Source organism: Heptranchias perlo, chromosome 8, assembly GCF_035084215.1.
Source record: "Heptranchias perlo isolate sHepPer1 chromosome 8, sHepPer1.hap1, whole genome shotgun sequence".
NCBI classification, from domain to species: domain Eukaryota; kingdom Metazoa; phylum Chordata; class Chondrichthyes; order Hexanchiformes; family Hexanchidae; genus Heptranchias; species Heptranchias perlo.
The window spans coordinates 59088206-59115397 of NC_090332.1; the positions used below are offsets into that span (position 1 = coordinate 59088206).

At 45.9% G+C, this 27192-nt stretch overlaps 1 protein-coding gene across 1 annotated transcript in view; it reads right to left on the bottom strand.

The window, feature by feature from the left end:
• The window catches only part of sytl3 (synaptotagmin-like 3), a 224266-nt gene that overhangs the window by 19173 nt on the left and 177901 nt on the right, over positions 1-27192 (bottom strand). Inside the window, exons 11-12 of the mRNA XM_067989558.1 lie at positions 18934-18950; positions 16658-16760 (exon numbers count right to left, since the gene is read on the bottom strand). Of these exons, the coding sequence (XP_067845659.1) occupies positions 16658-16760; positions 18934-18950 (120 nt within the window). The remainder of the gene's footprint in view (positions 1-16657; positions 16761-18933; positions 18951-27192) is intronic.

The window sequence follows — 27192 nt, forward strand, 5'->3', positions numbered from 1 at the left end:
GGAGCAACAGGGGTAGCACCACATAGGGGTACCAGGAAACGAAAACCCAAAGTTCCGTGAGCACACAGGGATTGCACCAGGGTGTTTGTCTATTTGTTATATTTTTATTTCCAGTCTTTGAATGGCAACACGAAATAAACTCACTTTTTCTCACCAATGCTGCCACCTCTTGTCCATAGTTCTGCGGCTTGTGCAATATGTCCCTTCCGTGCGCCTCATCATGACGACGACCACCCTGTCCCACCCATTGGGCATAATACAGTGGGTGCAGGTGTACAGGCACCACTCTTCTGTGGAGGGAGCCTGTATGGACCCTCGTCTGTGCACGTTATGACATGTGAACGCCTCACACAGTGTGATGTTAGGAGAACCGTTGGCATATGAGTGCCTCCCTGGCCTGACGAGCACGCAGGTGAGCCGGTGTTCAGGCCATGGGTCGTTCCTCCTCCTCTCGCTCGTACTCCTCCTCTTCCTCCTCCTCCTCCTCCTCCTCATTGTCGTCCTCAATGTGGGTGGCGGGTGTGCATGGGGCCTCCTCCAGCAGCACCCCTCTCTGTAGTGCCATGTTGTGCAGGGCACAGCAGACAACTATAATTCGTCCCACTCGGAGTGGCGTGTATTGGAGCGCTCCCCCGGAACGATCAAGGCACCTGAAGCGCATCTTGAGCAGCCCTATAGCCTGCTCAATTGTAGACCTGGTAGCAATGTGGCTGTCGTTATATCAACGCTGCGGCTCGGTAATGGGGTTCCTCAGAGGTGTCATAAGCCACGTGTGTAGGGGATATCCCTTGTCGCCGAGGAGCCAGCCGTTGCCGGTGTTGGGTGCGTGGAAGAGGGGCGGGACGGTGGACTCCCTGAGGACGAAGGCATCGTGGCAGCTGCCAGGGTATCTGGCGCACACGTGTAGGAATCTCTGGCGGTGGTCACAAATGAGCTGGGCGTTCATGGAGTGATACCCCTTCCTGTTGATGAACAGCCCTGGCTCATGCGGAGGTGCCCGTATGGTGATGTGGGTGCAATCGTTTACACCCTGCACCCGTGGGAAGCCGGCCATGGCATGGAATCCAACCGCCCTCTCCATCTGGCTGCGCTCGTACATGGCGAAGTTGATGTAGTGCGAGGCCCTGTGGAACAACCCATCGGTGACCTGCCTTATGCACTTGTGTGCGGAGGACTGACAGACCCCGGTGATGTCCCCGGTGGCACCCTGGAAGGATCCGGAGGCGAAGAAGTTGAGGGCAGTGGTGACTTTGACGGCGACGGGTAGGAAGATGCTGCTCGGTCCATCCGGGAGCAGCTCGTCATTAAGGAGGCTGCAGATGTCGGCGACTACCTGGCGAGTGACTCTGAGCCGACGTATGCACTGCTCCTCGGAGAGGTCCATGAAGCTGAGCCTCGGTCTGTAGACCCTGTGCGGAGGGTAGTGCCTCCTGCGACGCAGCTCTCTCTGCGGTTGGCCTCCCTCCTGCTGTGCAGGTGGGTGTGCCACAGCACCGTGTTGGGGGGCTCCACGTCGCTGAGGCGGACGGCGTGGACTGCGAGGCTGGCGATGCTGTTCGTCCCCCGAGGATGTCGAAGCGGCCCCCATCTGGCAGGTGTAGGTCTGAGGGGTTGTGCACGGTAGGTAAGTGTGTCCTCGCACCGGGGTTGCGGTTCCACATCGGTGAATCTTCTGGCTTGGAGGGGGGTGGTTGAGGGCAGGGGTTGCCCTATGTTACGGAGTGGCCTCCTACGTTGATGAAGGGTCTCCCCCACCCTGTGGAGTGCACCTTGGCAGCTGCCACAGGCTGCTGGCTGCAACACGTCCGTTTAGAGTGAGACTGTTTCCCCAGTATGTGAAACAGTCTGAGTTGAAGGTAAAATCCCACACTTCCTAATATGACAGCTGAATCAGGTCATTTAATGACCTGAACAAGCAAAGTAAATACACTCAAGTGGCATCCCGCTGGCTTTAATTGCCTGCGGGATTCCCACCAGCGGGGGCTGCGCACGCACCCCCGCACGTCAGCGCGGAACCCGGAAGTGGGCAGGATCGGGGCGCGATCCGCTCATGCACCTGGATATCGGGATTTTCGAGGCCCCCCCGCCGAGAACGCACCTGAAACCCGGTGCTAAAATCGGGCCCCATATACCTGCCTTTGGCCCATATCCCTTAATACCTTTGGTTGCCAAAAAGCTATCTATCTCACATTTAAATTTAGCAATTAAGCTAGCATCAATTGCCGTTTGCGGAAGAGAGTTCCAAACTTCTACCACCCTTTGTGTGTAGAAATGTTTTCTAATCTCGCTCCTGAAAGGTCTGGCTCTAATTTTTAGACTGTGCCCCCTACTCCTAAAATCCCCAACCAGCGGAAATAGTTTCTCTCTATCCACCCTATCTGTTCCCCTTAATATCTTATAAACTTCGATCAGATCACCCCTTAACCTTCGAAATTCTAGAGAATACAATCCTAATTTGTGTAATCTCTCCTCGTAACTTAACCCTTGAAGTCCGGGTATCATTCTAGTAAACCTACGCTGCACTCCCTCCAAGGCCAATATGTCCTTCCGAAGGTGCAGTGCCCAGAACTGCTCACAGTACTCCAGGTGCGGTCTAACCAGGGTTTTGTATAGCTGCAGAATAACTTCTGCCCCCTTGTACTCTAGTCCTCTAGATATAAAGGCCAGCATTCCATTTGCCTTCTTGATTATTTTCTGCACCTGTTCGTGACACTTCAATGATCTATGTACCTGAACCCCTAAGTCCCTTTGGACATCCACTGTTTTTAACTTTTTACCATTTAGAAAGTACCCTGTTCTATCCTTTTTTGATCCAAAGTGGATGACCTCACATTTGTCTACATTGAATTCCATTTGCCACAGTTTTGCCCATTCACCTAATCTATCAATATCGCTTTGTAATTTTATGTTTTCATCTACACTGCTTACAATGCCACCAATCTTTGTGTCATCAGCAAACTTAGATATGAGACTTTCTATGCCTTCATCTAAGTCGTTAATAAATATTGTGAATAATTGAGGCCCCAAGACAGATCCCTGCGGGACTCCACTAGTCACATCCTGCCAATGTGAGTACCTTCCCATTATCCCTACTCTCTGTCGCCTTTCGCTCAGCCAACTTCCTAACAAAGTCCGTACTTTTCCCTCGATTCCATGGGCTTCTATCTTGGCTAACAGTCTCTTATGTGGGACCTTATCAAATGCCTTCTGGAAGTCCATATAAATAACATCCATTGACATTCCCCTGTCCACTACTTTAGTCACCTCTTCAAAAAGTTCAATCAGGTTTGTCAGGCACGGCCTACCTTTCACAAATCCATGCTGGCTCTCTCTGATTAACAGAAAATTCTCGAGGTGTTCAGTCACCCTATCCTTAATTATAGACTCCAGCATTTTCCACACGACAGATGTTAGGCTAACTGGTCTATAATTCCCCGGTTTCCCTCTCTCTCCTTTCTTAAAAAGCGGAGTGACATGTGCAATTTTCCAATCTAGAGGGACAGTTCCTGAATCTAGAGAACTTTGAAAGATTATAGTTAGGGCATCCGCAATGTGCTCACCTACTTCCTTTAAAACCCTGGGATGGAAACCATCTGGTCCTGGGGATTTGTCACTCTTTAGTGCTATTATTTTCTTCATTACTGTTGCTTTACTTATGTTAATTTTATCGAGTCCCTGTCCCCGATTGTGGGTAAGTTATTGGAATCTATAATTAAGGACAGAGTGACTGAGAATTTAGAGAAATTTGAGCTGATTAGAGAGAGCCAACATTGTAAAGGGTAGGTCAAGTCTAACAAACCTAATTGAATTTTCTGAAGAAGTAACTAAAGTAGTAGACAGGGAATGTCTATGGATGTAGTTTATATGGACTTCCAGAAGGTATTTGATAAGGTTCCACGTATGAGACTGTTAGCTGAAATTAAAGCTCATGGAATTGAAGGCAAACTATTGGCCTGGTTAGGAGATTGGTTAAGCAGTAGAAGACAGAGAGTAGGAATACTGGGTATGTACTCAAATTGGAAGGAAGTGACTAGTGGTGTTCCACAAGGATCTGTGCGGGGGCCTCAAATATTCACTATACTTATTGATGACTTCGGTAACACAATAGAGAGCCATATATCCAAGTTTGCCGATGATACAAAGATTGGTGGCATAGTAACCGGTGTAGACAGGAGCATAAAATTACAAAGTGACATTGATAGATTTATTGAGTGGGCAAAACTGTGGCAGATGGATTTCAATGCAGGTAAGCGTGAGGTTATCCACTTTGAACCAAAAAAGGATGGATCTAAGTATTTTTTAAATGGTGAAAAGTTAGGAACAGTGGAGATCCAAAGAGATTTAGAGGTCCATGTACACAGATCACTAAAATGTAGTGGTCAGGAACAAAAAATAATCAAAAAGGCTAATTAGCCTTTATATCTACAGGGCTAGAATATAAAGGGGGGAAAGTTTTGCTACAGTTCTACAAAGCCCTGGTTAGACCACATCTGGAGTACTGTGTACAGTTCTGGACAGCGCACCTTAGAAAGACTGGCCTTGGAAGGAGTGCAGCGCAGATTCACCAGAATGTTACCACGGGTTAAATTATAAGGCGAGATTACATAAAATAGGCCTGTATTCCCTGAAAAGGTTAAGGGGTGATTGATTGAGGTTTTTAGGATTTTGAAAGGAATTAATAGGGTAATTGGAGAGAAACTTTTTCCGCTGCTGGAAGAGACTAGGACAAGAGGACATAACCTTAAAATGGGAGCCAGGTCATTCAGGAGAGAAGTTAGAAAACACTTCTTAGTTGATGCTAGCTCGTGTAATAATTTTAAATCTGAGATTGATAAATTTTTTCTAGCCAAGGGTATTAAGGGACTTGGAGCCAAGGCAGGTAAATTGAGTTAGGATACAGATCAGCCATGATGTCATTGAATGGCAGAACAGGCTCAAAGGGCTAAATAGCCAACTCCATGTTCCAATGTTCCTATATAAAGCAATACTCATTCTGTGAACCCAGCACACACCACAGGGCTCCACTCGGTGTCGTTTGTTGTAATATAGCTCAGGTTAATCAAAATAAAATTAAAAATGAAATTATAATGATCCCACGTTAAGAAAAATTAAATCTGAAAGAAGTGATATGAATAATGGGTATTGAAGCATAAACTTCTTAATTCTATCTATGTAATTCCTTTGTGTGTCTAGAATCTGCTGTTTTTGCTTTCTTTTTAATTCATTTTCAAATCTTTTCTGCTTGGTTTTTGTGACTCCTTATCAAGCCGATCACATTACTCGAAAATCCGTTCTGATAGATGTGATAGACATAGGGCGCTAAATTGGGCCGTGTAACACCCGTTGTTTCGGCGCTACACGGTCTCTCCGACATTCAACATGGCATCTTGGACGCACATGCACGTTTCCTGCGTGACGTGCGCCAGACGCCATCTTGGTATAGGTGTTAGCGCAGGCGCAGATAACGAACGCTGGAATCATGTAAAGTAGGGAGAAAATGGCTTCAATCAGTGTGCAACGCTGATTTAAAGTGACAGACACCATTTTGGGACTTAACACTCAACTCAATGCACAGTCTTAACCCTGACCATCTGAACGTGTCTTAGAGTGCCTGGAGGACCGCCCCCCCACCACCAGCGCTATTTAAAGTGAGCATGCAGGATTTACAGGTTAGTGGCTGGATTATTGCTTCTGGCTGGAGAGACATTTGTAACTGTTTTTGGAGGTCTCCTAGACATCAATATTAGGATGCAGGGACATAGCCTAACATTTAGAGCCAGGGCGTGCAGGAGTGAAGTTAGGAAATGCTTCTACACGCAAAGGGTGGGAGAAGTTTGGAATGCTCTTCTGCGGACGGCAGTTGATGCTAGCTCAATTGTGAATTTTAAATCTGAGATTGATAGATTTCTGTGAACCAAGGGTATTAAGGGATATGGGGCTAAGGCAGGTATATGGAGTTAGGTCACAGGTCCAGCATGATCTCATTAAATGGCAGAACAGGCTCGACGGGCTAAATGCCACTGTCGCTTGCTGCCTCTTGATATGCGCTACCTTCTTCTGCAAGAAAGCGGGACGTGTGTCTGGGTGATGTGCTGTCATGGTTGAATAGCTGCCAGTGTGTGTGGCCTGTGAGTTGTGGGTGGGCGGCTTGAAACGGTGGTAATGTGTAAGGGTGAGAGGAAGCATCTGGTTGGAAGAGTTGAGTACTGATGGAAAGAGTTTATTGGTATGTGGGGGATGGGGGTGTAGTGTGTGGTGCAGTTGGTAGGAGACGCCACTTGACAGTTGACCTCACTCACCTTGACCACTCATGCCAAAGCATTGAACTTCTTCCTGCACTGCATCCATGTTCATGATGCTGTGCGCCTGGAGTTGACTACGTCCCCTGCTGCCTCCCACTGCCTTTGAGTATATGTCTGGAGGGCCTCTTGCAACACCCAACCCCCCCTGTGGATATAGGATGTCCCTCCTTCTGTCCACCTCTTGCATCCAAGGTCTCTAGTGCATCACCAGAGAACCTTGGTGCATGCACTCTCACAGGCCTGGTACCAACTCAGATCGGCAGATTGGTGAGGTCTGGCGTGCAGATTGGAGGTTGTGGGATTTAGTATTGAGCGACCTTTATTCAATGTTTTAACGTAACTCATCAGTGTGGAAACATAGGGATGGGACCTGCATCTGTGTTTTACACGTGCGATGTCTGATCTCCGTGCAGACAGTAGACTGTTATTTTTAGCAAATAACAGGTACCAGCTACCTTTAAGAGATTTCTAAGAAACATCCTCCCTTTAAGAGATTGCGCTCCCTCTGGTGGTGGAAAGTGCAAATTGCATTGATTCCACGTGCAAGGCCTGGACTGGAACGCTGATTGCAGGTGAGTCCTCGGGTGGGTCCAAACTTGCGTCCTGCCTGCGCAGGAGTCATTAGTATATCACACTACCCGCATCCAAAAAATGTCCCTATCGAATTTCTCCCCCATAGTATCATAGTATCATCATAGTATGGTGCAGCACAGGAGGAGGCCATTGGCCCATTGTGCCTGTGCCGGCTCTTTGAAAGAGCTATCCAATTAGTCCCACTCCCCTGCTCTTTCTCCCTAGCCCTATGAAGTTTTTCCCTTCAACTATTTATCCAATTCCCTTTTGAAATTTACTATTGAATCTGTTTCCAGCACCCTTTCAGACAGTGCATTTAACGTGATCTTTTGCCAATCACCTTAAATCTGTGACCTCTGGTTACCGACCCTTCTGCAATTATTTACTCTGTCAAAACTGTCCATGATTTTGAACACCTCTATCAAATCTCCCCTTAGCCGTCTCTGTTCTAAGGAGAACAACCACAGCTTCTCCAGTCTCGCCACATAACTGAAGCCCCTCATCCCTGATACCATTCTAGTAAATCTCTTCTGCACCCTCTCTAAGGCCTTGACATCCTTCCTAAAGTGTGGTGCCCAGAATTGAACACAATACTCCAGCTGAGGCCTAACCAACGTTTTATAAAGGTTTAGCATAACTTCCTTGCTTTTGTACTCTATGCTTCTATTTATAAAGCCCAGGATTCCAAATGCTTTTTTTTTTTAAACAGCCTTCTCAACTTGTCCTGCCACCTTCAAAGATTTGTGTATGTGAATCCCCAGGTCTCCCTGTTCCTGCACTCCCTTTAAAATTGTACCATTTTGTTTATATTGCCTCTCCACATTTTTCCTACCAAAATGCATCACTTCACACTTCTCTGCATTACATTTCTCCTGCCATATGTCTGCCTATTTCACCAGTCTGTCTATGTCCTCCTGAAGTCTGTTACTATCCTCCACATTGTTTACTACACTACCGAGTTTCGTGTCATCTGCAAACTTTGTAATTATACACTCTACATCCAAGTCCAGGTCATTAATATATATCAAAAAGAGCAGTGGTTTCCAACACCAACCCCTGGGGGACACCACTGTATACTTCCCTCCATCTGAAAAACAACCGTTCACCGCTACTCTCTGCTTTCTGCCTCTTAGCCAATTTTGTACCCATGCTGCCACTGTCCCTTTAATCCCATGGACTTTAATTTTGCTAACAAGTCTATTATGCGGTACTTTATCAAATATCTTTTGTAAGTCCATATACACAACATCAACCGCGCTACCCTCATCACCCCTCTCCGTTACTTCATCAAAGAACTCAATCAAGTTAGTCAAACACAATTTTCCTTTAACAAATCTGTGCTGACTTTCATTTATTAACCCAATTAATTTTGTTCTGGATTATTGTCTCTAAAAGTTTCCCAATCACTGACTGGCCTGTTATTTGTTGGGTTTATCCCTCTCCCCCTTTTTAAACAGGGGTGTAACAGTTGCAATCCTCCCCAGTCCTCTGGCACCGTCCCCATATCTAAGGAGGATCTGAAGATTGTGGCCAGAACCTCCGCAATTTCCACCCTTACTTCCCACAGTAACCTAGGATGCATCCTATCTGGACAGGATGACTTTTCTACTTTAAGTACAGTCAATCTTTTAAATACCTCCTCTTTATCTATTTGTATCCTATCCAATATTGCTATTACCTCTTCATTTACTGCTATTTTAGCAGCATCCTCTTCACCAGTGAAGATCGAAGCAAAGTATTAATTTAGTAGCTCAGCAATGCCCTCTGCCCCCACAAGAAGATCTCCTTTTTTGTCCCTAATCGGTCCCACCCTTCCTTTGACTACTCTCTTGCTATTTATAAAAGAATTTTGGGTACCCTTTTATGTTAGCCACTAATCTAGTCTCATACTCTCTCTTTGCCCTGTTTATTCCCTTTTTTGGATCTCCTCTGTACTTTCATTTAAAGAACATTTAAAGAAATAATTCATAATTCTCAATGAATATACATTTCCTTGGGGGATAAAAACTCCACTGGAAAAATGATCCAACCTTGGCTAACCACAAAGTTAAGAATATTGTTAGATTAAAAGAAGAACATTGAATACAGGAGTTGGGATGTCTTGTTGAAGTTGTACAAGACATTAGTAAGGCCACACTTGGAATACTGTGTACAATTCTGGTCACCCTATTATAGAAAGGATATTATTAAACTAGAAAGAGTGCAGAAAAGATTTACTAGGATGCTACCGGGACTTGATGGTCTGACTTATAGGGAGAGGTTGGATAGACTGGGACTTTTTTCCCTGGAGAGTAGGAGGTTAAGGGGTGATCTTATAGAAGTTTATAAAATAATGAGGGGCATAGATAAGGTAGATAGTCAAAATCTTTTCCCAAAGGTAGGGGAGTCTATAACGAGAGGGCATAGATTTAAGGTGAGAGGGGAGAGATACAAAAGGGTCCAGAGGGGCAATTTTTTCACTCAAAGGGTGGTGAGTGTCTGGAACGAGCTGCCAGAGGCAGTAGTAGAGGCGGGTACAATTTTGTCTTTTAAAAAGTATTTGGACAGTTACATGGGTAAGATGGGTATAGAGGGATATGGGCCAAGTGCAGGCAATTGGGACTAGCTTAGTGGTATAAACTGGGCGACATGGACATGTTGGGCCGAAGGGCCTGTTTCCATGTTGTAAACTTCTATGATTCTATGATTCTAAGAGGCTTACAATGTTGCCAAAAAGAGTAGTAAGCTTGAGTATTGGGAGGGTTTTAGAAATCAGCTAAGATGACCAAGAAATTGATAAAGAGGGAGAAAATTGAATATGAAATTAAACTAACAAGAAATATAAAAACAGATTGTAACAGCTTCTACAAGTATATAAAAAGGAAGAGATCAGCAAAAGTAAACTGTTGGTCCCTTTGAGGCAGAGACAGAAGAAATTATAATGGGGAATAAGGTAATGGCATAGACATTAAACAAATATTTTGTGTCTGTCTTCACAGTAGAAGACACAGAAAAACATACCAGAACGAAGGGACTAATGAGAGGAGGAACTTCAGGCAATTAGGATTAGCAAAGAAAAAGAACTGGAGAAATTAATGGGGCTAAAAGCTAACAAATCCCCTGGACCTGATGGCCCACATCCTAGGGTTTTAAAAGAGGTGGCTGCAGAGATAGTGGTGCGTTGGTTTTGATCTTCAAGAATTCCCTAGATTCTAGAATGGACCCGTGGATTAGAAGGTAGCAAATGTAACTCCGCTATTCAAGAAAGGAGGGAGAGAGAAAACAGGGAACTATAGGCCAGTTAGCCTGACATCAGCAGTAGGGAAAAAGTGGAGTTGAGGTCGAAGATCAGCCATGATCTTATTGAATGGCGGAGCAGGTTTGAGGGTCCATATGGCCTACTCCTGCTCCTATTTCTCATGTTCTTATGTACTCTCTGTTTTCTGTCCATTAACCATTCCTCAATCTATGCTAATATATTACCCCCAAACCCATGAACCCTGATCTTGTGTAACAACCTCTCCTGTGGCATCTTATCGAATGCCTTTTGAAAATCCAAATATACTACATCCACTGGTTCTCCCTTATCTACCCTGATAATTACTCCCTCAAAAAACTCTAATAGATTTGTCAAACACGACTGCCCTTTCATAAAACCTTGTTGACTCTGCCTAATCATATTATGATTTTCTATGTGCCCTGTTGTTACGTCCTTAATAATAGATTCCAGCATTTTCCCTACTACTGATGTCAGGCTAACTGGCCTATAGTTCCCTGTTTTCTCTCTCCCTCCTTTCTTGAATAGCGGGGTTACATTTGCTACCCTCCAATCCATGGAGACTGTTCTAGAATCTAGGGAATTCTTGAAGATCAAAACCAACGCACCACTATCTCTGCAGCCACCTCTTTAAAAACCCTAGGATGTAGGCCATCAGGTCCAGGGGATTTGTTGGCTTTTAGTCCCATTAATTTTTCTTATAATTTTTATTTACTAATCTTAATAACTTTAAGTTCCTCCCTCTCATTAGACCCTTGGTTCCCCATTATTTCCGATATGTTTTTTGTGTCTTCTACTGTGAAGACAGATATAAAATAGTTGTTTAATGTCTCTGCCATTTCCTTATTCCCCATTATAATTCTTCTGTCTCTACCTCTAAGGGACCCACGTTTGCTTTCGCTAATCTCTACCTTGTTATATGCTTGTAGAAGCTCTTACAATCTGTTTTTATATTTCTTGTTAGTTTATTCTCATATTCAATTTCTCCTTCTTTATCAATCTTTTGGTCATCCTTTGCTTATTTCTAAAACCCTCCCAATCCTCAGGCTTAGTACTCTTTTGGCAACATTGTAAGCCTCTTCTTTTAATCCAATACTATCCTTAACTTCTCTAGTTAGCCACGGTTGGATCACTTTTCCTGTGGAATTTTTATTCCTGAAGGGTACGTATATTCGTTGGGAATTATAAATTATTTCTTTAAATATTCACCATTGCTTATCTACCGTTATATCTTTTAATCTAATTTCCTAATCTACCTTAGCCAACTTGCCCCTCCGTGTCGGAATAAACAGGTCATTTTTGGATTGGCAGGTTGTAACTAGTGGGGTGCCGCAAGGATCAGTGCTTGGGCCTCAGCTATTTACAATTTATATTAATGACTTAGATGAGGAGACTGAATGTAATGTATCCAAGTTTGCTGACGATACAAAGCTAAGTGGGAAAGTAAGCTGTGAGGAGGACGCAAAGAGGCTGCAAAGGGATTATAGACAGGTTCAATGAGTGGGCGAGAAGGTGGCAGATGGAGTATAATGTGGGGAATTAAGAAATTATCCTCTTTGGTAGGAAGAATAGAAAAGCAGAATATTTTTTAAAAGGTGAGAGACTAAGAAATGTTGGTAGTTAGAGGGATTTAGGTGCCCTTTTACATGAATAAGAGAAACTTGACATGCAGGAACAGCAAGCAATTAGGAAGGCAAATCGTGTGTTAGCCTTTATGGCAAAGAGATTGGAGTATAAGAGCAAGGAGGTCTTGCTGCAATTATATAGAGCTCTGGTGAGACCACACCTGGAGTACTGTGTACAGTTTTGGTCTCCTTACCTTATGGAAGGATATAGTTGCCTTAAAGGGGGTGCAATGAAGGTTCACTAGATTAATTCCTGGGATGAGAGAGTTGACCTATGAGGAGAGATTGAGTAGAATGGGTTTATATTCTCTGGAGTTTAGAAGAATGAGAGATGATCTCATTGAAACATATAAGATTCTGAGGGGGCTTGACAGGGTAGATGCTGAGAGGTTGTTTCCCCTGGCTGGAGAGTCTAGAACTAGAGGGCATAGTCTCAGGATAAGGGGTAGGACATTTAAGACTGAGATGAGGGGGAATTTCTTCACTCAGGGGGTCATGAATCTTTGGAATTTTCTACCCTAGAGGGCTGTGGATGCTCAGTCGTTGAGTATATTCAAGACTGAGATCGATGGATATTTAGACACTAAGGGAATCAAGGAATATAGGGATAGGGCGGGAAAGTGGAGTTGAGGCCGAAGATCAGCCATGATCTTATTAAATGGCGGAGCCTCCCTTCTACGAAAACCAATGACATTCTCCAAAAAAGTACACAGCCTCCATTACATTTTCTCTCTATTTAATCCCTAAAATTAAACTAATCGCAAATACGTGTAAAAAAATAGCAAAATTTAATAAAATTACTGCTCTGTCTATCCATCTGCTCCATCCCACCTCCCATGCAATTCCTGATTCACCCTGACAGGCTTCATCAACAGCCTCAATCCTAGGTGAACCCTCCCCCAATAGCTGACATCAGCAGACCTGCCCACACCTCTGTACTCCACAAGTAGGCCTAGCTGTTAGGCTCAACATGAGGAATGCATGCTGATATTATTATATAGCATTGACACTGTGTGTTAGTGGGGAGTAAATCGGGAAGCAATGCCAAAGGAGATCAACTAATACCTTTGTTTTCCATTTTGAGTGACTCTGTATCTAATTCACAGAGTCACAATTTCCAGCACTCACTAGGATTTTATTTTATACCACACACCATTCTCCATACAAGAGCGGAGGTGGCATGCTCCCAGGTCAGTTTCGCACCTCCCTCTCCTGCGACCTCTACCACCAAGAAGGAAAAACGCAGCAATGTTGTGGCATGCCTTCACCTCCAAGTTCCCCTCCAAGTCACACACCATCTGGACTTGGACATATTGCAGTGTTCCTTCATCACTGTTGCATCAATATCCCGGAATTTTCTACCTAACACCATTGTGGGAGCACCAGCACCTCAAGGACTACAGCAGTTCATGAAGGTGGGCCACCACCACCTTCTAGGCAACTAGTGATGGCTAATAAATGGGGCCTTGCCATATCCTAAGAAGAAATAAGAAAAAAAATGCACACAAGTTGGTAGGAGGCACAGTACAGCAGAGATGGCTTGTCCTCCAATTTGTCCTTCCCTGAGGAGGAGGACCTAACGCCAGTGCCTCTTCCTTGATGCCATAGCTGAGTTTGGAAAGCCAGGATGTGGGGAATCATGGGTTCACACTTGTTCTAGTTGGTGTTCTATGCACCAACCAGCTTTGCCACTAATGAGTGACATTTAAACTTGGTGAATGACATTAATCTCAGGCCTCTACAGGGATATCCAGAAAAAGGAAAGATTGGCCAGATCTGTTCCATTCCATGGAAGCTCACTTCCTGTCAGCTTATCGGAATGGCACTGAGAAGGTGGAGACAGCCCAGCCAGTCCGACTCTTCAAGGTGAAGGTGGAGTAGAGAAAGACAGTGACATCACCCTCACAAATGGTTTAATGGGCAAGGTCTGTCAAATACAATGGAGAGCAGACAGTTCAAACTGATCTGGCAGGGTGAGGCGCCTTGATATCACAATTGAGAAATGCCCAACATGAGGTTGTGATGATCCAAGTCAGGAAGGTTCAGGGTTTATCCAAAATGAAATTAAGGGGCAATTATGCATAACTTCCCCTCAGGAAATTAAACGAGTAGAGTAGGGTAACTTGCACTTGGTGCATGGAAGCAGTGGGTTTGAATGATCTTATTTAATGGGCATCATTTTAGCACCCGCTATCAGGTGCGTTCCTGGCGGGGGGGCTCCAAAAACCGGAGAATCCCGGAGCGGGACCGGAGCCCGGCTCCAACCCGCCCACTTCCGGGTTCCCCACTGATGCGCCGGCGTGCGCGCACAGCCCCCGCTGGTGGGAATCCCGCAGGCAATTAAAGCCAGCGGGGTTCCACTTGACAGTATTTATTCTGCTATTTCAGGTCATTAACTGACCTGATTAAGGGAATATGTGAGGAGGGGTGGGATTTTATAGCAAACTGGGACTGTTTCCCATACTGGGGGAAACACTCCCAGTTCAAATGGACCTGTTGCAGCTGTCAGCCTGTGGCAGTTGCAAAGGTCCATTTGACAGGTGGGGGGAGGGGCGGGAGACCCTCACTCATTGCAGGAGGCCACTCTGTCACTTGGGACAAAGTTTGGCCTCCACCACCCTCCTCCTGACAATCAAAGTCACCAACTTGCACACTTACCCCAGGGTCCAGAGACATGTACCTACCTTGCGGACCCCCTCAGATGTACATCGTCTGGATGGGGGCCGCCGTAGCTGCAGTCATGACCCCCTCGGAGGGCGAACAGCATCACCAGCCTCGCCATCCACGCCGTCCACCTCTGACACGTGGAGCTCCACAACAGAGTGCTGTGACACATCCACCTGTACAGCAGGAGGGAGGGCAAACGCAGAGAGAGATGCGTCGCAGAGGGCACTACCCTCGCCACAGGGTCCACAGACCGAGGCTCAGCCTCCTGGACCTCTCTGAGCAGCAGTGCACACGGAGGCTCAGAGTCACTCGACATGTAGTCGTGGACATCTGCAGCCTCCTTCATGCCGAGCTGCTCCCGGCTGCCCCGAGCATCATCTTCTTACCTGTCGCTGTCAAAGTCACCACTGCCCTCTACAACCTCTCCTCCGCATCCTTCCAGGGTGTCACCGGGGACATCGCCGACATCTCTCAGCCGTCTGCACAAAAGAGCCCTGAAAATACACCTACACCCACTCTGCAGTGACACAATGGGTGGCATCAGTTGTGGGTCTTCATAGTGATCCTCAGGAAAGGGCATTATTGCACAAACCAGACAAGATTCGCGAAGACGTGGCAGTAGTGGTGCCAATATAATATGTAATGTGTGTTGGTCAGAAATTAAATATAAGTAACAACCATGACAAACCCTCAAACACCCTTGTGCATCCCCTTCATGCTCACGACATGTTTGCCTTACGCTGCCTACTGCACATATGTGATGCATGCCCTGTGGCTGCAGCACAAGTAGTGGCAGGTTGAGTGAGGCTGGCCGTGAAAGAGATGCATGAGAGGGTGAGTATGAGATAGAGCCATGAGATTGTAAGAGGATTGGGTTGAGTGGTAGTGGCGGGATGAGTACTGGCGAGGTGAGTAAGTGCAGGTAAGATGAGGATGAGGTTTGAGTGGGTATGAAGGGTGATGTGACAGAGTAGTGTTGGCAGTGCAGAAGGAGGTGTGGGGTGGGGGCGGTGATGTGGCAGACGGAGTGTAGGGGAATGAATAAGTGTACTCACTTTGGCTGACCTACTGAGGTCATTGGAGCGCCTCCTGCACTGTATGCAGGTGGGCGATATGTTGGTGGTGCTGGTGACCTCCTCTGCCACCTCGAGCCAGGCCTTCCTGGTGGCAGAGGCAGGCCGCTTCCTCCCGCCCGCCGGGGGGAAGATCTCTGTCCTCCCCCTCCTCCTCACCCCATGTATTGATACCTGGAGTGAGGCATCATTAAACTGGGAGCAGCCTTCCCCCTGGGCTGCTCCATGCTGTCATTTTTTCTATTTGTTGCAGCATCTGTCAGTGGAGGACTGCCCCTTTAAATAGAGCTCCTCCAGCTGACAGATCTTACTGCGCATGCGCAGCCCGCCCGACGTGCAGATCAGCAGTGGGGAACCCGGAAGACAAGGTAAGTGGATCCAATTGGGCTGCGATCGCGCGGGTGGCTGACTAATTTCACCGGGCGCAATAGCCCCCCAGCCGCGAACCCGCAGCCCTGGTAACATCGAGCCCAATATATCTTTGCACTCCAGACTGTGCAGGGTTAGCTGATCTCAGGCAGCAATATGCGTATTACAATTGGTCTCACTGTCCCTGGAATTAAAGGGGATAGCCAGTCAGGTTTCCCACACCTGCTCACTACCCAATGCCCTCTGCTTGAAAGTGCATTTGTGGGTATCAGCTAAGAGAGAGTGATGCCCCTTCCCAATGTCAAATACTGCCAATCATTGTCTGGACTCATGAATGAAAACCTGGATGGAGGTACCACTCTCTTCAAGAGACAAGGAAAGGAAAATTTGTGAGGAGGGAAAGAGAAAAAAAAAGTGATTGCTTAGGATTACTACACTGCCCCTTCACCTCTGGGATCCATGGAATGGGGTGAGAATCTCCTCTCTGATGGCTGGAAGAGTCTCTAGTGAAATGAATAGCTTCCAAAGGACATGAGTCCACAACATAAAACTACCTAGTGCACCAGTGCAAAGCTCTGAACCATCAGCGAATTTGCAAAATCTACCCTTAAATGTCAATTATATATTCAAAGTAGATTTATTTTAGTAATTCATTTTCTGATAGACAACTAACTCATCAAAAACCCAACAGTAGTCCTTGAAATGAATTTGGGAACATGACTAAAAAATTGCCAACTGGAAAGTGTTTAAAAGAAGCAATATTCTCTCATCAGCCAAAATGCCATGAATTACCCTTAATGTTTCATTAAAAACTGGATCCACCGAATTCTTCTTCATCGTGCTCTTCAACTTACTCTGAGGAGATTTGTCAGGAAGCAAATAGGTCTTCACATACCTAAAAAATACCAACCAAGAGTCATATGTTCAGCAGTTTCAGTAGAACTTTCTCCTTCAATACTGTAGATTTAATTACAGCTTAGTAGTAGTAGGAGAAAAGAACTTTCATTTATATAGCCCCTTCACGTCCTCAGAATGTCACAAAGCGTTTCACAGTCAATGAAATACTTTTAAAGTGTAGTCACGATTGTTATATAGGCAAACACAACAGCCATTTTATGGAAAGTCCCGCAACAATGAATGACCAGTGAATCTGTTTCTGGTGGTGTTGGTTGAAGGATAAATGTTGGCCGGGAAATCGCCCTTGCTCTTCTTTGAACAGCACCATGGGATATTCTATGCCAACCTGAAGAGGCAGCTGGGACCTTGGTTTAATCTCCCTTACAGTACTGCATTTAAGTGTCAGCCTAGATTATGCATTTAAATCCTGGCATGGGGTTTGAACCTACAGCCTTCTGGCTCAAAGGCTAGAATTCCACCAACTAAGCAAAGGTACCTTTCACATCCTCAGGAACCAGTGAATTACAGTGGGCGTTGGCCAAGCACTGACACCTTCAGCTCCAATAAGACATTTCAGAAGTCATTATAAACTCAGGCAGCATATCATAGTATTATAGTAGGTGCAGCACACAAGGAGGCCATTCGGCCCATCGTGCCTGTGCTGGCTCTTTGAAAGAGCTATCCATTTAGTCCCATTCCCCTGCTCTTTCCCCTTAGCCCTGTAAATTTTTTCCCTTCAAGTATTTATCCAATTCCCTTTTGAAAGTTACTAGTTGAATCTGCTTCTACCACCCTTTCAGGCAGTGCATTCCAGATCATTACAACTAGCTGATTTAAAAAAATGTTTCCTCATGTCACCTCTGGCTCTTTTGCCGATCACCTTAAATCCCTCATCCTTGGAACTATTCTAGTAAATTTCTTCTGCAACCTCTCTAAGGCCTTGACATCCTTCCTAAAGTGTGGTGCCCGGAATTGAACACAATACTCCAGCTGAGGCCTAACCAGTGTTTTATAAAGGTTTAGCATAACTTCCTTGCTTTTGTACTCTGCCTCTATTAATAAAGCCCAGGATCCCATATGCTTTTTTAACAGCCTTCTCAACTTGTCATATACTTCGCTACATATAAGGGATGAGACATCATGACCCAAATTAAGGTGTTGCAGATGAATGCAATTCCAGTTTCCTCTTTCCAAATGCTTTTTTGTTGACTGTCCATCTAATCAGTCAGTTTAAGAGCTAACACCCAAGCAGGAGTGGAACTGTCTTACTTCACTGGACACATGATTAATAGGGAGTTAGCTTGCTATATAAACTATTCTGTGGAACACACAATAAGTGCTCACTTTTCCACTAGTAGATACTATATATGACTGCTTGCACTAGGTGTGTGTATAAACATGGACATGTCACTCAAGATAACAAGATAGGATTATATCTTGATGACAGCACTTCAGGTCACTTCTTCCAGAATACTGTCGCAACATTGTTGCAGGAGAATAGGACCCTTTCCTGCTTAATTTGGCCATTTCCTCTTAAAAGGGAACAGCCTGTTCTAGGCACAAGGGTGGGGGGGGGGGGAGGTGCAAGAAAAAATGAACCAGACACTATGGAAGTGGAAAAAAAGGATAGCTTACATAAAAAATATTGGGGGTATATTTAATAAGGGGAAAAAACCAAACCCCCGGGGAGATGAACCCTCAGCAGCAGATGAAACCTTAGCTGCCGATGATCCGTAGCTGCCTTGGCAAACAACATAAGGGATGAATTTGGGTGAGCTTATATATTTTTTGGCTATTTGCTGTTGTTCCGTAAACTGTTCTGTTATATGCCTGCATTTTGCTGAACTAAGCCACCTGAAGTGAGATTTATGTATGTGGAAAATTCTGATGCTAAATAAACAATTCATTACTTACACTGATCTGTTTATTGGTGAGGTTAACCGTACTTGAGCCTAAGGCACAAATCCCTCTTCATGGCTAGTGAACTACAGTCCAGTTTGCCAGGGATAGTGGTCAGTAGGGAGGTAATTGAGATAGAAGCTTTCAGGTCCTGACCCTATCCGTCGTGACAAAGGCATCATCAAATATAGGGCGTGTAGAGATAAAATTTGGAATAAGGAATATAAAGGGGTGGGCCCCAATTCGCCGGTATAAAACGGTCTGAAAGGTACCATTCAGTCTTGTTAGGCTGGAAACAAAACACAAAGCACCATGGGATACTTGACCATGTTAGCCCTTTTCAAACTAACACAGATAGGTTTAGCTGACCAAGGACATTCCAAGCTTTACTTAAGGAATGTTTAGAAGGGGTCTGTTCCTGAGAAGGGATAAGAGTACAAAGGCGTATTGATGAAACATCTGCTGATGGTCTGGGAAAGGAGTCAGTTGGCTGCATAATTCAATAGAGCTTTGTAGTCAAGCAGGCCATGTTCCTGCTGAAGATACCTCCCTATAATGATAACAAGAGTAAGAGATAACTCAAGAATGCGAAGTTAGAGTGAAGCCTCTGCAGCCCATAAGCTTCTCACAGGCGGTACTCGAGTTCAAAGGGCAGGCCTAGTAGTTGATTGATTAACCCTATAAACCAATGATGTATCAATATTACCATGTATACACCCCCATTAGTAATTAATGGGTGTTGTCTAATAAACTGTATAAACTAAGTTGTATTGCCACTTTCCCTTTGAGAACGAGATCTCCAGCTGGGGTGGCTGAGATTGTTCTCCCGTGTGCACTCGTAATAAACTATTGATCTGGGTAACACCTGAGTGTGTTAGTTCTGTTTTACCTTCCAGATTTTCCTCGCTACAGTTTGTTGTCAGAAGTGGGATACCGCCGGACTACTAGTCGATCCTCCACAACGACCCACACGAAAAGGTGAGTAGTAATATTCACCCTTAACGTGGGAGTCCACGAGGTGGATTGGGGTAGCGGTGGTATAAAGAACAGCGAGTGAAGGAGCAACAGGCTTCAGGTGTGGACCAATAGGACGTGTTTTGGGTGTTGAGGGCGCTAGTTGAGAGCGCAATACCGGGTGACGATCCGGAGGGGTAAAGGGGTGTCCAACGTGTGAGTGTTTGTCTGGTACCGACGGAGGAGTAGCGACCCTACGTCAATTCAAAGTATAAGTGTTTGTCTGATTAGAGAATAAGTGCTTGATAGAGTATAAGTGTTTGTTTGTTTAAAGTTTAAAGTGTAAGCGTGTGTCTGTTTAAAGTATAAGTCTTGTGTCGTTGTTCCAATAAAGTATAAGATTGGATCCTTGGGAGTTACAGAGTGATCGACACAGACAAGGGTGGTGGTTTTATCTCAAACACCTAGCCTGAGCCTGAATTAAGAGGACGTTGTCCCACGTGACGGCCAGGATCAAGTAGGCGTAGGGAACCACAACCACCACAGGATCGTGAACTCGTGACAAGTGAGTGTGTATAAAATAAAGTATAAGATAAGAAGTAGGTAAAACACAATGCCTAAAAGTAAGCAAAAAAAGGAAACCCTCACTGAGACCGGTGATGATTATGGTCCGGAAGGAAGTTTAGAAAGATATGTATATGAGGAATACAAAAAGGAAATCCCAGGGATGAGGAAGGCGGGACGGGATCCAAAAGACGACTCTGGTCGACAGTTTAGATGGTGGCAGACGCAAGATCAAAAAACACAAAAAAGGATGGCGATAATTATCATATTGGCTTTCAATTGTCATCTGAAAGATAAGATTAGGGAAAAGGCTGTATGGCAAGCACCATTAACTGAGGAAGGTCAAAAACCCATGGCCCCCTTATACCCTGATCTGCCCATTCCCTCAACAGACCGAGGAGAAGCGCCCCCCTTAGCAGCACCACCACCCTATGTCCCGCCAATGGCACCTATAAGAACAGAATTCGAAGAGGCACGACCAGCAGACCCAAACGCCAACCCGGCAGTAGCTGCGGTTCCTGCTCGAACCGTGACTACATATGTGTCTTTTAGCCCCAGTGACAAGTTACAGTTGTTAAACTTGCTGCCTGACCTAAGACCCCGTCAGAGCAACACCGCATTCTGGGAGAAGATGAGGGAGTTCCGTAGTTGTTATGAGTTCCACAATAAGGATGTGGCGAGCTTGGTACGTTGAAAAATGTGGGCTAGTGACTGGGCAGGTTTGGGGGATCAGTGGGCCAATGGGGGATCAGTGGGCCAATGGGGGATGGTGTGAGGCCATAAACCCCACCCCCGCTGATAAACGGGATTTAATGATTTCAAGGCAGAGGTGGACAGACAATTAGGTGCTGCCCCCGTATATGGGATCATACAGGACAAGGTAGAATCGGCCCATGAGTATGGGGATTGAAAATGGGCAGCGTTTCAAGCCCACGCAGGTATTGAGAACCCAGATAGGGACAACCCCGCCTTCCTGCAAATGTTTAAAGACGGCCTGAGTAAGGCTCATCAGGACATATTGAAAACAAGACTAGTAACCATGCAAACGTATGACACTCTAATAAGATGAGCAGTAGGGGTGGATAACCAACAAAGGGCAAAAACCGCCACTCTAACAGAAATTGACTATCCCAGAATGAGTCCCTTGGATATAAACTGTTACAATTGTGGACAAAGGGGACACATATCAAAAACTTGTAGGGCACTGCAACAAGGACCCCGGGGAACGGGAGTCCGTTATCAGATTACTCGGTGTAGCAACTGTCAGAGACCCGGACACTCATGGGGTCAGTGTTGGGCCCAGGGAGGGGGGCAGGAAGGCGGAACCATGGGACAGGGAATGAAGAAGGGAATAGCGGACACCAGGAAGTTCTAAATGAGGGAAGGCTGAGTGAAAGGGAGTGGAACAGCCTCAAGCGCCTACTACAGGAACAATGAAACAGGCCGGTCCCCGTGGCAAATGGTGACGTATGGACGGACTCTCGGATGTATATTAAGGCAGTGTTAGGGGGCCGGCACTGTAATATGTTGATAGACGCCAGGGCGAGCGTCTCCGTCATCGACATTCCATTGCCCATAACTAAATGGGAACTAACAATGCAAGGGCTAGGGGAAGGAGTGGTAAAGGCTCACCGCAGTGAGACCACCATATTAGAAGTAAAGGATATGATGATTCCAATTCAAATTTGGGTAACTACACAGGGAAATGCAGGGGACACGGGGACTATATTGGGACTTGATTTGATGCAACAATTGGGAACATTGGTAGATACGAAGAAAGAAGTCATTTTATGGACTCAGGTATCATCCTAGCCGGGGAATACTAAAACCCGGAGCAATGGGAGTATACGTGGGAGCCCTCACACCCATGAACATGAATTGGGACAAGCAGGGTGGATGGGGAGTTATGTGCCAGCAATATACGTTGTGGGCCAGGCACAAACAAGAATGTGGGTTAGTCCAAGTAGCCCCGGAGATTGTGCCTGGACCAGAACACCACCCTGTTCGACAGTACCCGATAAAACAAGAAATTAATCATATCAGAATTAGAAGAACAGGGTATTGTCAGAGGAACAGTGAGTACCACCAACTCACTGATGTGGCCAGTTAAGAAACCTGATGGTTCCTACAGGCTAACTATAAACTACACAGCGTTGAATGCAGTTACGCCCAAACAGTATCCGCTAGTAGCCAGTCCAGCTACTATCCTAAACGGATTAAATAACAAACATCAAATTTTTACCGTCTTAGATGTTGCTAATGGTTTCTGGTCAATACCATTAGCCCCAGAATCACAGGATAAATTTGCTTTTACCGTACAGGGCAAGCAGTATACCTGGACCCGGGTCCCACAGGGATTCCATAACAGCCCAAACATTTTCCACCGGATAATGGCAGGGGTCTTGGCCCCACTGGACCTAAATGCCAGTGGGAGTGTAGTCCTGCAGTATGTAGATGACATTGATAGCCTCGGGAACAAATCGGGAACATGCACGGGCCCTGGTACAAATACTAGGTATCATCCAAGCAGCAGGGCTGAAATTAAACCCTCGGAAAGCACAGATTGGACAATTGGAAGTCCATTACTTGGGCTATGTACTGACACAGGGTACTAAAGACACAGCCTACCAGAAGATAGGAAATTGACAATTTAAAATTTACCCCGCCCACAGTACGTTAAGGAAGTTCGACAAGTTCTGGGACTATTTAACTACTGCCGCAATTTTATTTTGAACTATTCACGAATAGTAGCTCCAATACAAGATCTGACCAAAGGGGGGAGACCTTCCCTGACACAATTAAGGGAAGGTGAATGGACTCCACAGTGTGAGGAAGCTTTTATCCAGTTAAAACAAGCCCTCACGTCGGCACCCACAATGGGATTGCCAGACATGAGGAAGCCATTCCACGTGCATTGTCACAATCATGGGGGGCATTATACCGCGGTGGTAACACAGAACCACGGGGACAAGCAGAGACCAGTAGCATACTATTCCGCTAAAATAGACCCAGTAGCGGCTAGCTTTAGCCACTGCCTGCAAGCCCTTGATTGCTCAGCATGGGCAATCAGAATCAGTGAACCTATTACTATGATGGGGGAAGTCTTACTACATACTCCCCACACCATCGTAGAGCTGCTAAATACAGGAAGACTGAAAACTCTCTCAGACGGGAGAAGGGCCAATTGGGAAGCAGTATTACTGCCCAAGGATAAATCCGTAAAAATAGTCAGGGACATTAAAACCAATCCGGCCGAGTGGGTGATTACTGAGGGAGCAGACCATGGATGTGCGGATACGGAAGACAATGAAAATGTAGGGCGAATTGGGGAAGAACCAATGGAACAAGTAGATTTAACCCTGTATGTAGATGGGTCGAGGAGGGTAACTGATGGAGTAGCACGTACAGGGTGGGCAGTAGTAGATGGAGACGGGACGGTGGTCCGGAAAGGCAAATTGGCAGGTCACCTATCCGCACAAGTAGCAGAATTAGTAACACTAGCAGAGGCACTAAAATATGCAGAAGGAAAACGGGTGAACATCTACACTGATAGTAGATACGCATTTGGGGTGGTACACGACTATGCGGAACCCTGGAGTAGGAGAGGATACATTACGTCTGGAGGAAATACCATCCAGAATGAAGCAATAGTACGAACGTTAGTGGATGCTGTCGAAGTGCCTACGGCAGCCTCCATAATTAAAATCAAAGCGCACCAGAAGATAACAAATAAGGAACAACAGGGGAATGCATGGGCAGACGCGGCAGCATGGGCCACCGCGGAACAGGAGGATGAGGAAATACCCCTATCTTATAAAGGAAAGTGCCAGTGCAATAAATGTCCAATGGCTACTTACACCCCCATAGATGAGGTTAATTTATACCAGCTGCACCACTCTGAGGAAGAGAAAAGGGGGTGGAGAGCAAAGGGGGGTAAAGAGAGTTGTACAGATGGACTGTGGCATAACCATGGGAAGGTTATCGCCCCCAGATGTATACAGGAGACCCTTTTGCTACTGTACCACGGGATCGACCACGCAAGTCCCAAAGCCATGCAGCACATGATAAAACGATGCTGGTAGTGGCAAGGACTGAATAATGCCATTGATAACATTGCCACGACTGTATGGTGTGTGCGCAGTGTAACCCGGGGGAAGCATTAAAATAAAATTGCACCATCAGCCACGACCAAAGGGACCATGGGAGAATCTGCAAATTGATTTTACAGGACCATTGACACAATCAAAGGGAAAGAAATATTGCCTGGTAATCATTGGTCAGTTTACCAGGTGGGTGGAAGCTTTTGCTACTCGGGATTGTTCTGCAGGGACAGTAGTGCGGATCCTGGCGGAGGAGGTCATACCTAGATGGGGGGGGTACCCTTACAAATAGATTCCGACCAGGGGACACACTTCACAGGCAAAATACTGAAGGATATATGCAAACTAATGGGAATTAAACAAAAATTCCACATACCATACCATCCGCAGAGTTCAGGCATGGTGGAATGCATGAACCGTACACTAAAACATGCTCTGGTTAAAGCGATACAAGAAACGGGGAAAGGATGGGCGACCACACTTCCCTTTATCCTAATGAAGTTAAGGGCCACACCGAACCATACCACTGGGCTAACCCGGTACGAGCTCATGACTGGAAGAGCTATGCAGCTCCCAGCCGATGTAATTACAGAAGGGATGGAGGTAGGGCCTGTCAGGGAGAAAGTCCGGAAATATGTTAAACAGTTATGTGAACAGCTGCACGATTTAAAGGGCGAGGTACAGGACCGACAAATCATTAGCGATCTTGAGGGGGAAACCCACCAAGCCAAGATTAAATTACCCGAAATAGGGGATAGGGTTATGATTAAAATCGTACCAGCCAAACCCGGACTGGCGCCTCGGTGGACAGGGCCACATCAAGTAGTGATGTTAAGTGACACTTGTGTGTGTGTGGACACTAAACAGGGACCGCGATGGAAGCACTGGTCCCAAATAAAACCACATACTGCCTCCACTAAGGACCGCCCCTCTATTTCCGCCTAAAGGTGCTGTGCCTACTGGAGTAACCCGGGAAACGGGGACACCTTGTTACAGTCCACATTGTAAACAGCGAAATGGGCGGGATATGGGCACTCCTCCTCCCGGGAGGTTTATATGCTGGAACCATAGCAACGAGCCCAGCGAAAACCAGGAGATGAGAGTTCCCCGCACATTCGGTTAACGGTAGTAGTACCGTCGGGTGCGTATGTATGATCATTCACCCTAAGTGTGTGGATAATTCTTCCGAACAATCATTATGGGAGCATAACGCAGATCAGGCAACACTTGCATGTGGGACACGGGAGAATAACAAAATATGCGAGCAATTGACGTATCCAGATGTAGGACACCGCTGGGTCAACTACCAGGGGTGTTATTGCCAAATGACTATCCGACCTCTAAGACGATGTCCCCTGGTGTACCCACAGCCCTCACCTCCGAGAGGAGTGTATGGGTTACCATGCATGTTCTGGGTACAATCAGGAGGCCAATGTTCTGACTAGAGTACCATAGTCACTCAAGAAAGGCAGGGCCAGAATACAACCATATGTTGTGCGGGGACACAACGCGAAACATGTGTCAGTACAACCACGGGAGGAAGCCTCACCTGCGTCGGGAAAGGGAAGGAGACGTGTGCCCAGACATACACAATACGACCGCCCCCAATGACCCCTGTGCCAATCAAGCCTATAACTACCTCACCAACTGCCTTTCGACCCATGGCCTGCCCAAAGCAAACTCCGGGCCCTACCAGTGGACTGGTTATAACTCGCATTGAGAATGTAATGTATGATAACGTGCAACATGAGCTTGTACCGGTAGTACTAGATTTAATCGATATGGCCCTACCCACATGGTGTTCTAAGAAAACTCAACAATTATATCAACACCTCCTAACTCAAGTGTTAAAACAAGGCGCGACATGGAATGGAGGTGGACATCGTGAAAGAGATAGACAAATGTGGAGACGTAAAAGGTCTGTGATAAACGATATAGCAACTGCCTTTAATACGGGTGCCTCAGTTGTTAACACCATTGATTTAGCAACATTAGATCAAAAGGTCAGAGATTTAGGGTCTCGCATTAAAGATATATTACAAAAAACAAATGAAAATACAGATAAGGAATTGTCTGAGGATCAAACACGGACCATACATTTGCAAAGGATAGCTACAGTGCTAGAAACACATGCCCAAACCATTAATAAATGAATAAAAGAGGAATACAACGCATCTCGCCTGCTAATGACATCTGCAGTACATATGGTAACTGGATTGTGGAACAGACACAAGAGAACCTAGCCCAGATACAGGCAGGGGAAGTACCCTTATGGATAACGAATCAACAACTGAGGGTGAGCATGACCCGTGGGCATGATGGAGGTGGTACCTCCAAGCGGCTGTTAGCAAACAAGAACATCACCCCTTGCCAATTCAGGGCAATGGTGCGGGTGTACCCCACTCAAGTGGAGTGTAAACCTGACGGAGGAGGGCTCCTAGGGTTGGTACTAGTAATACTGGTGATGGCACCCGAAGCCCAGGGACGAGAGGTGTACCAAGTACAGAATATTGGGGTAGTGAAGGACGGAATGCACATATCCCATCACAATATGTTACCATATGCTGTAAAGATTAAAGGGAATTTGACTGGAACAAAATTAGAGGGATGTGTTACTTGACATGCTATCACTGTATGTCCACATAGTGTTGGACACAGCCCAGAAGCACAGTGTGGGTTTAACAATACCGGTACCAATCAGGATATTAACTGTACCATGGAGGCCCTAGGGGCGGATCTAAAACCCACTCAAGTGGCATATGCCGGAAAGGGCGAATACTGTGTTACAATTAATTTGAAAACGTTTAAATATGCCAATCTAACTTGTGATATTTTGAGTCCAGAGTTCTGCTTCATTCCTGAAGTCCCGGTTCGAATTGGAAACGAGGAACTGGTAGAGATACACCGGCATAA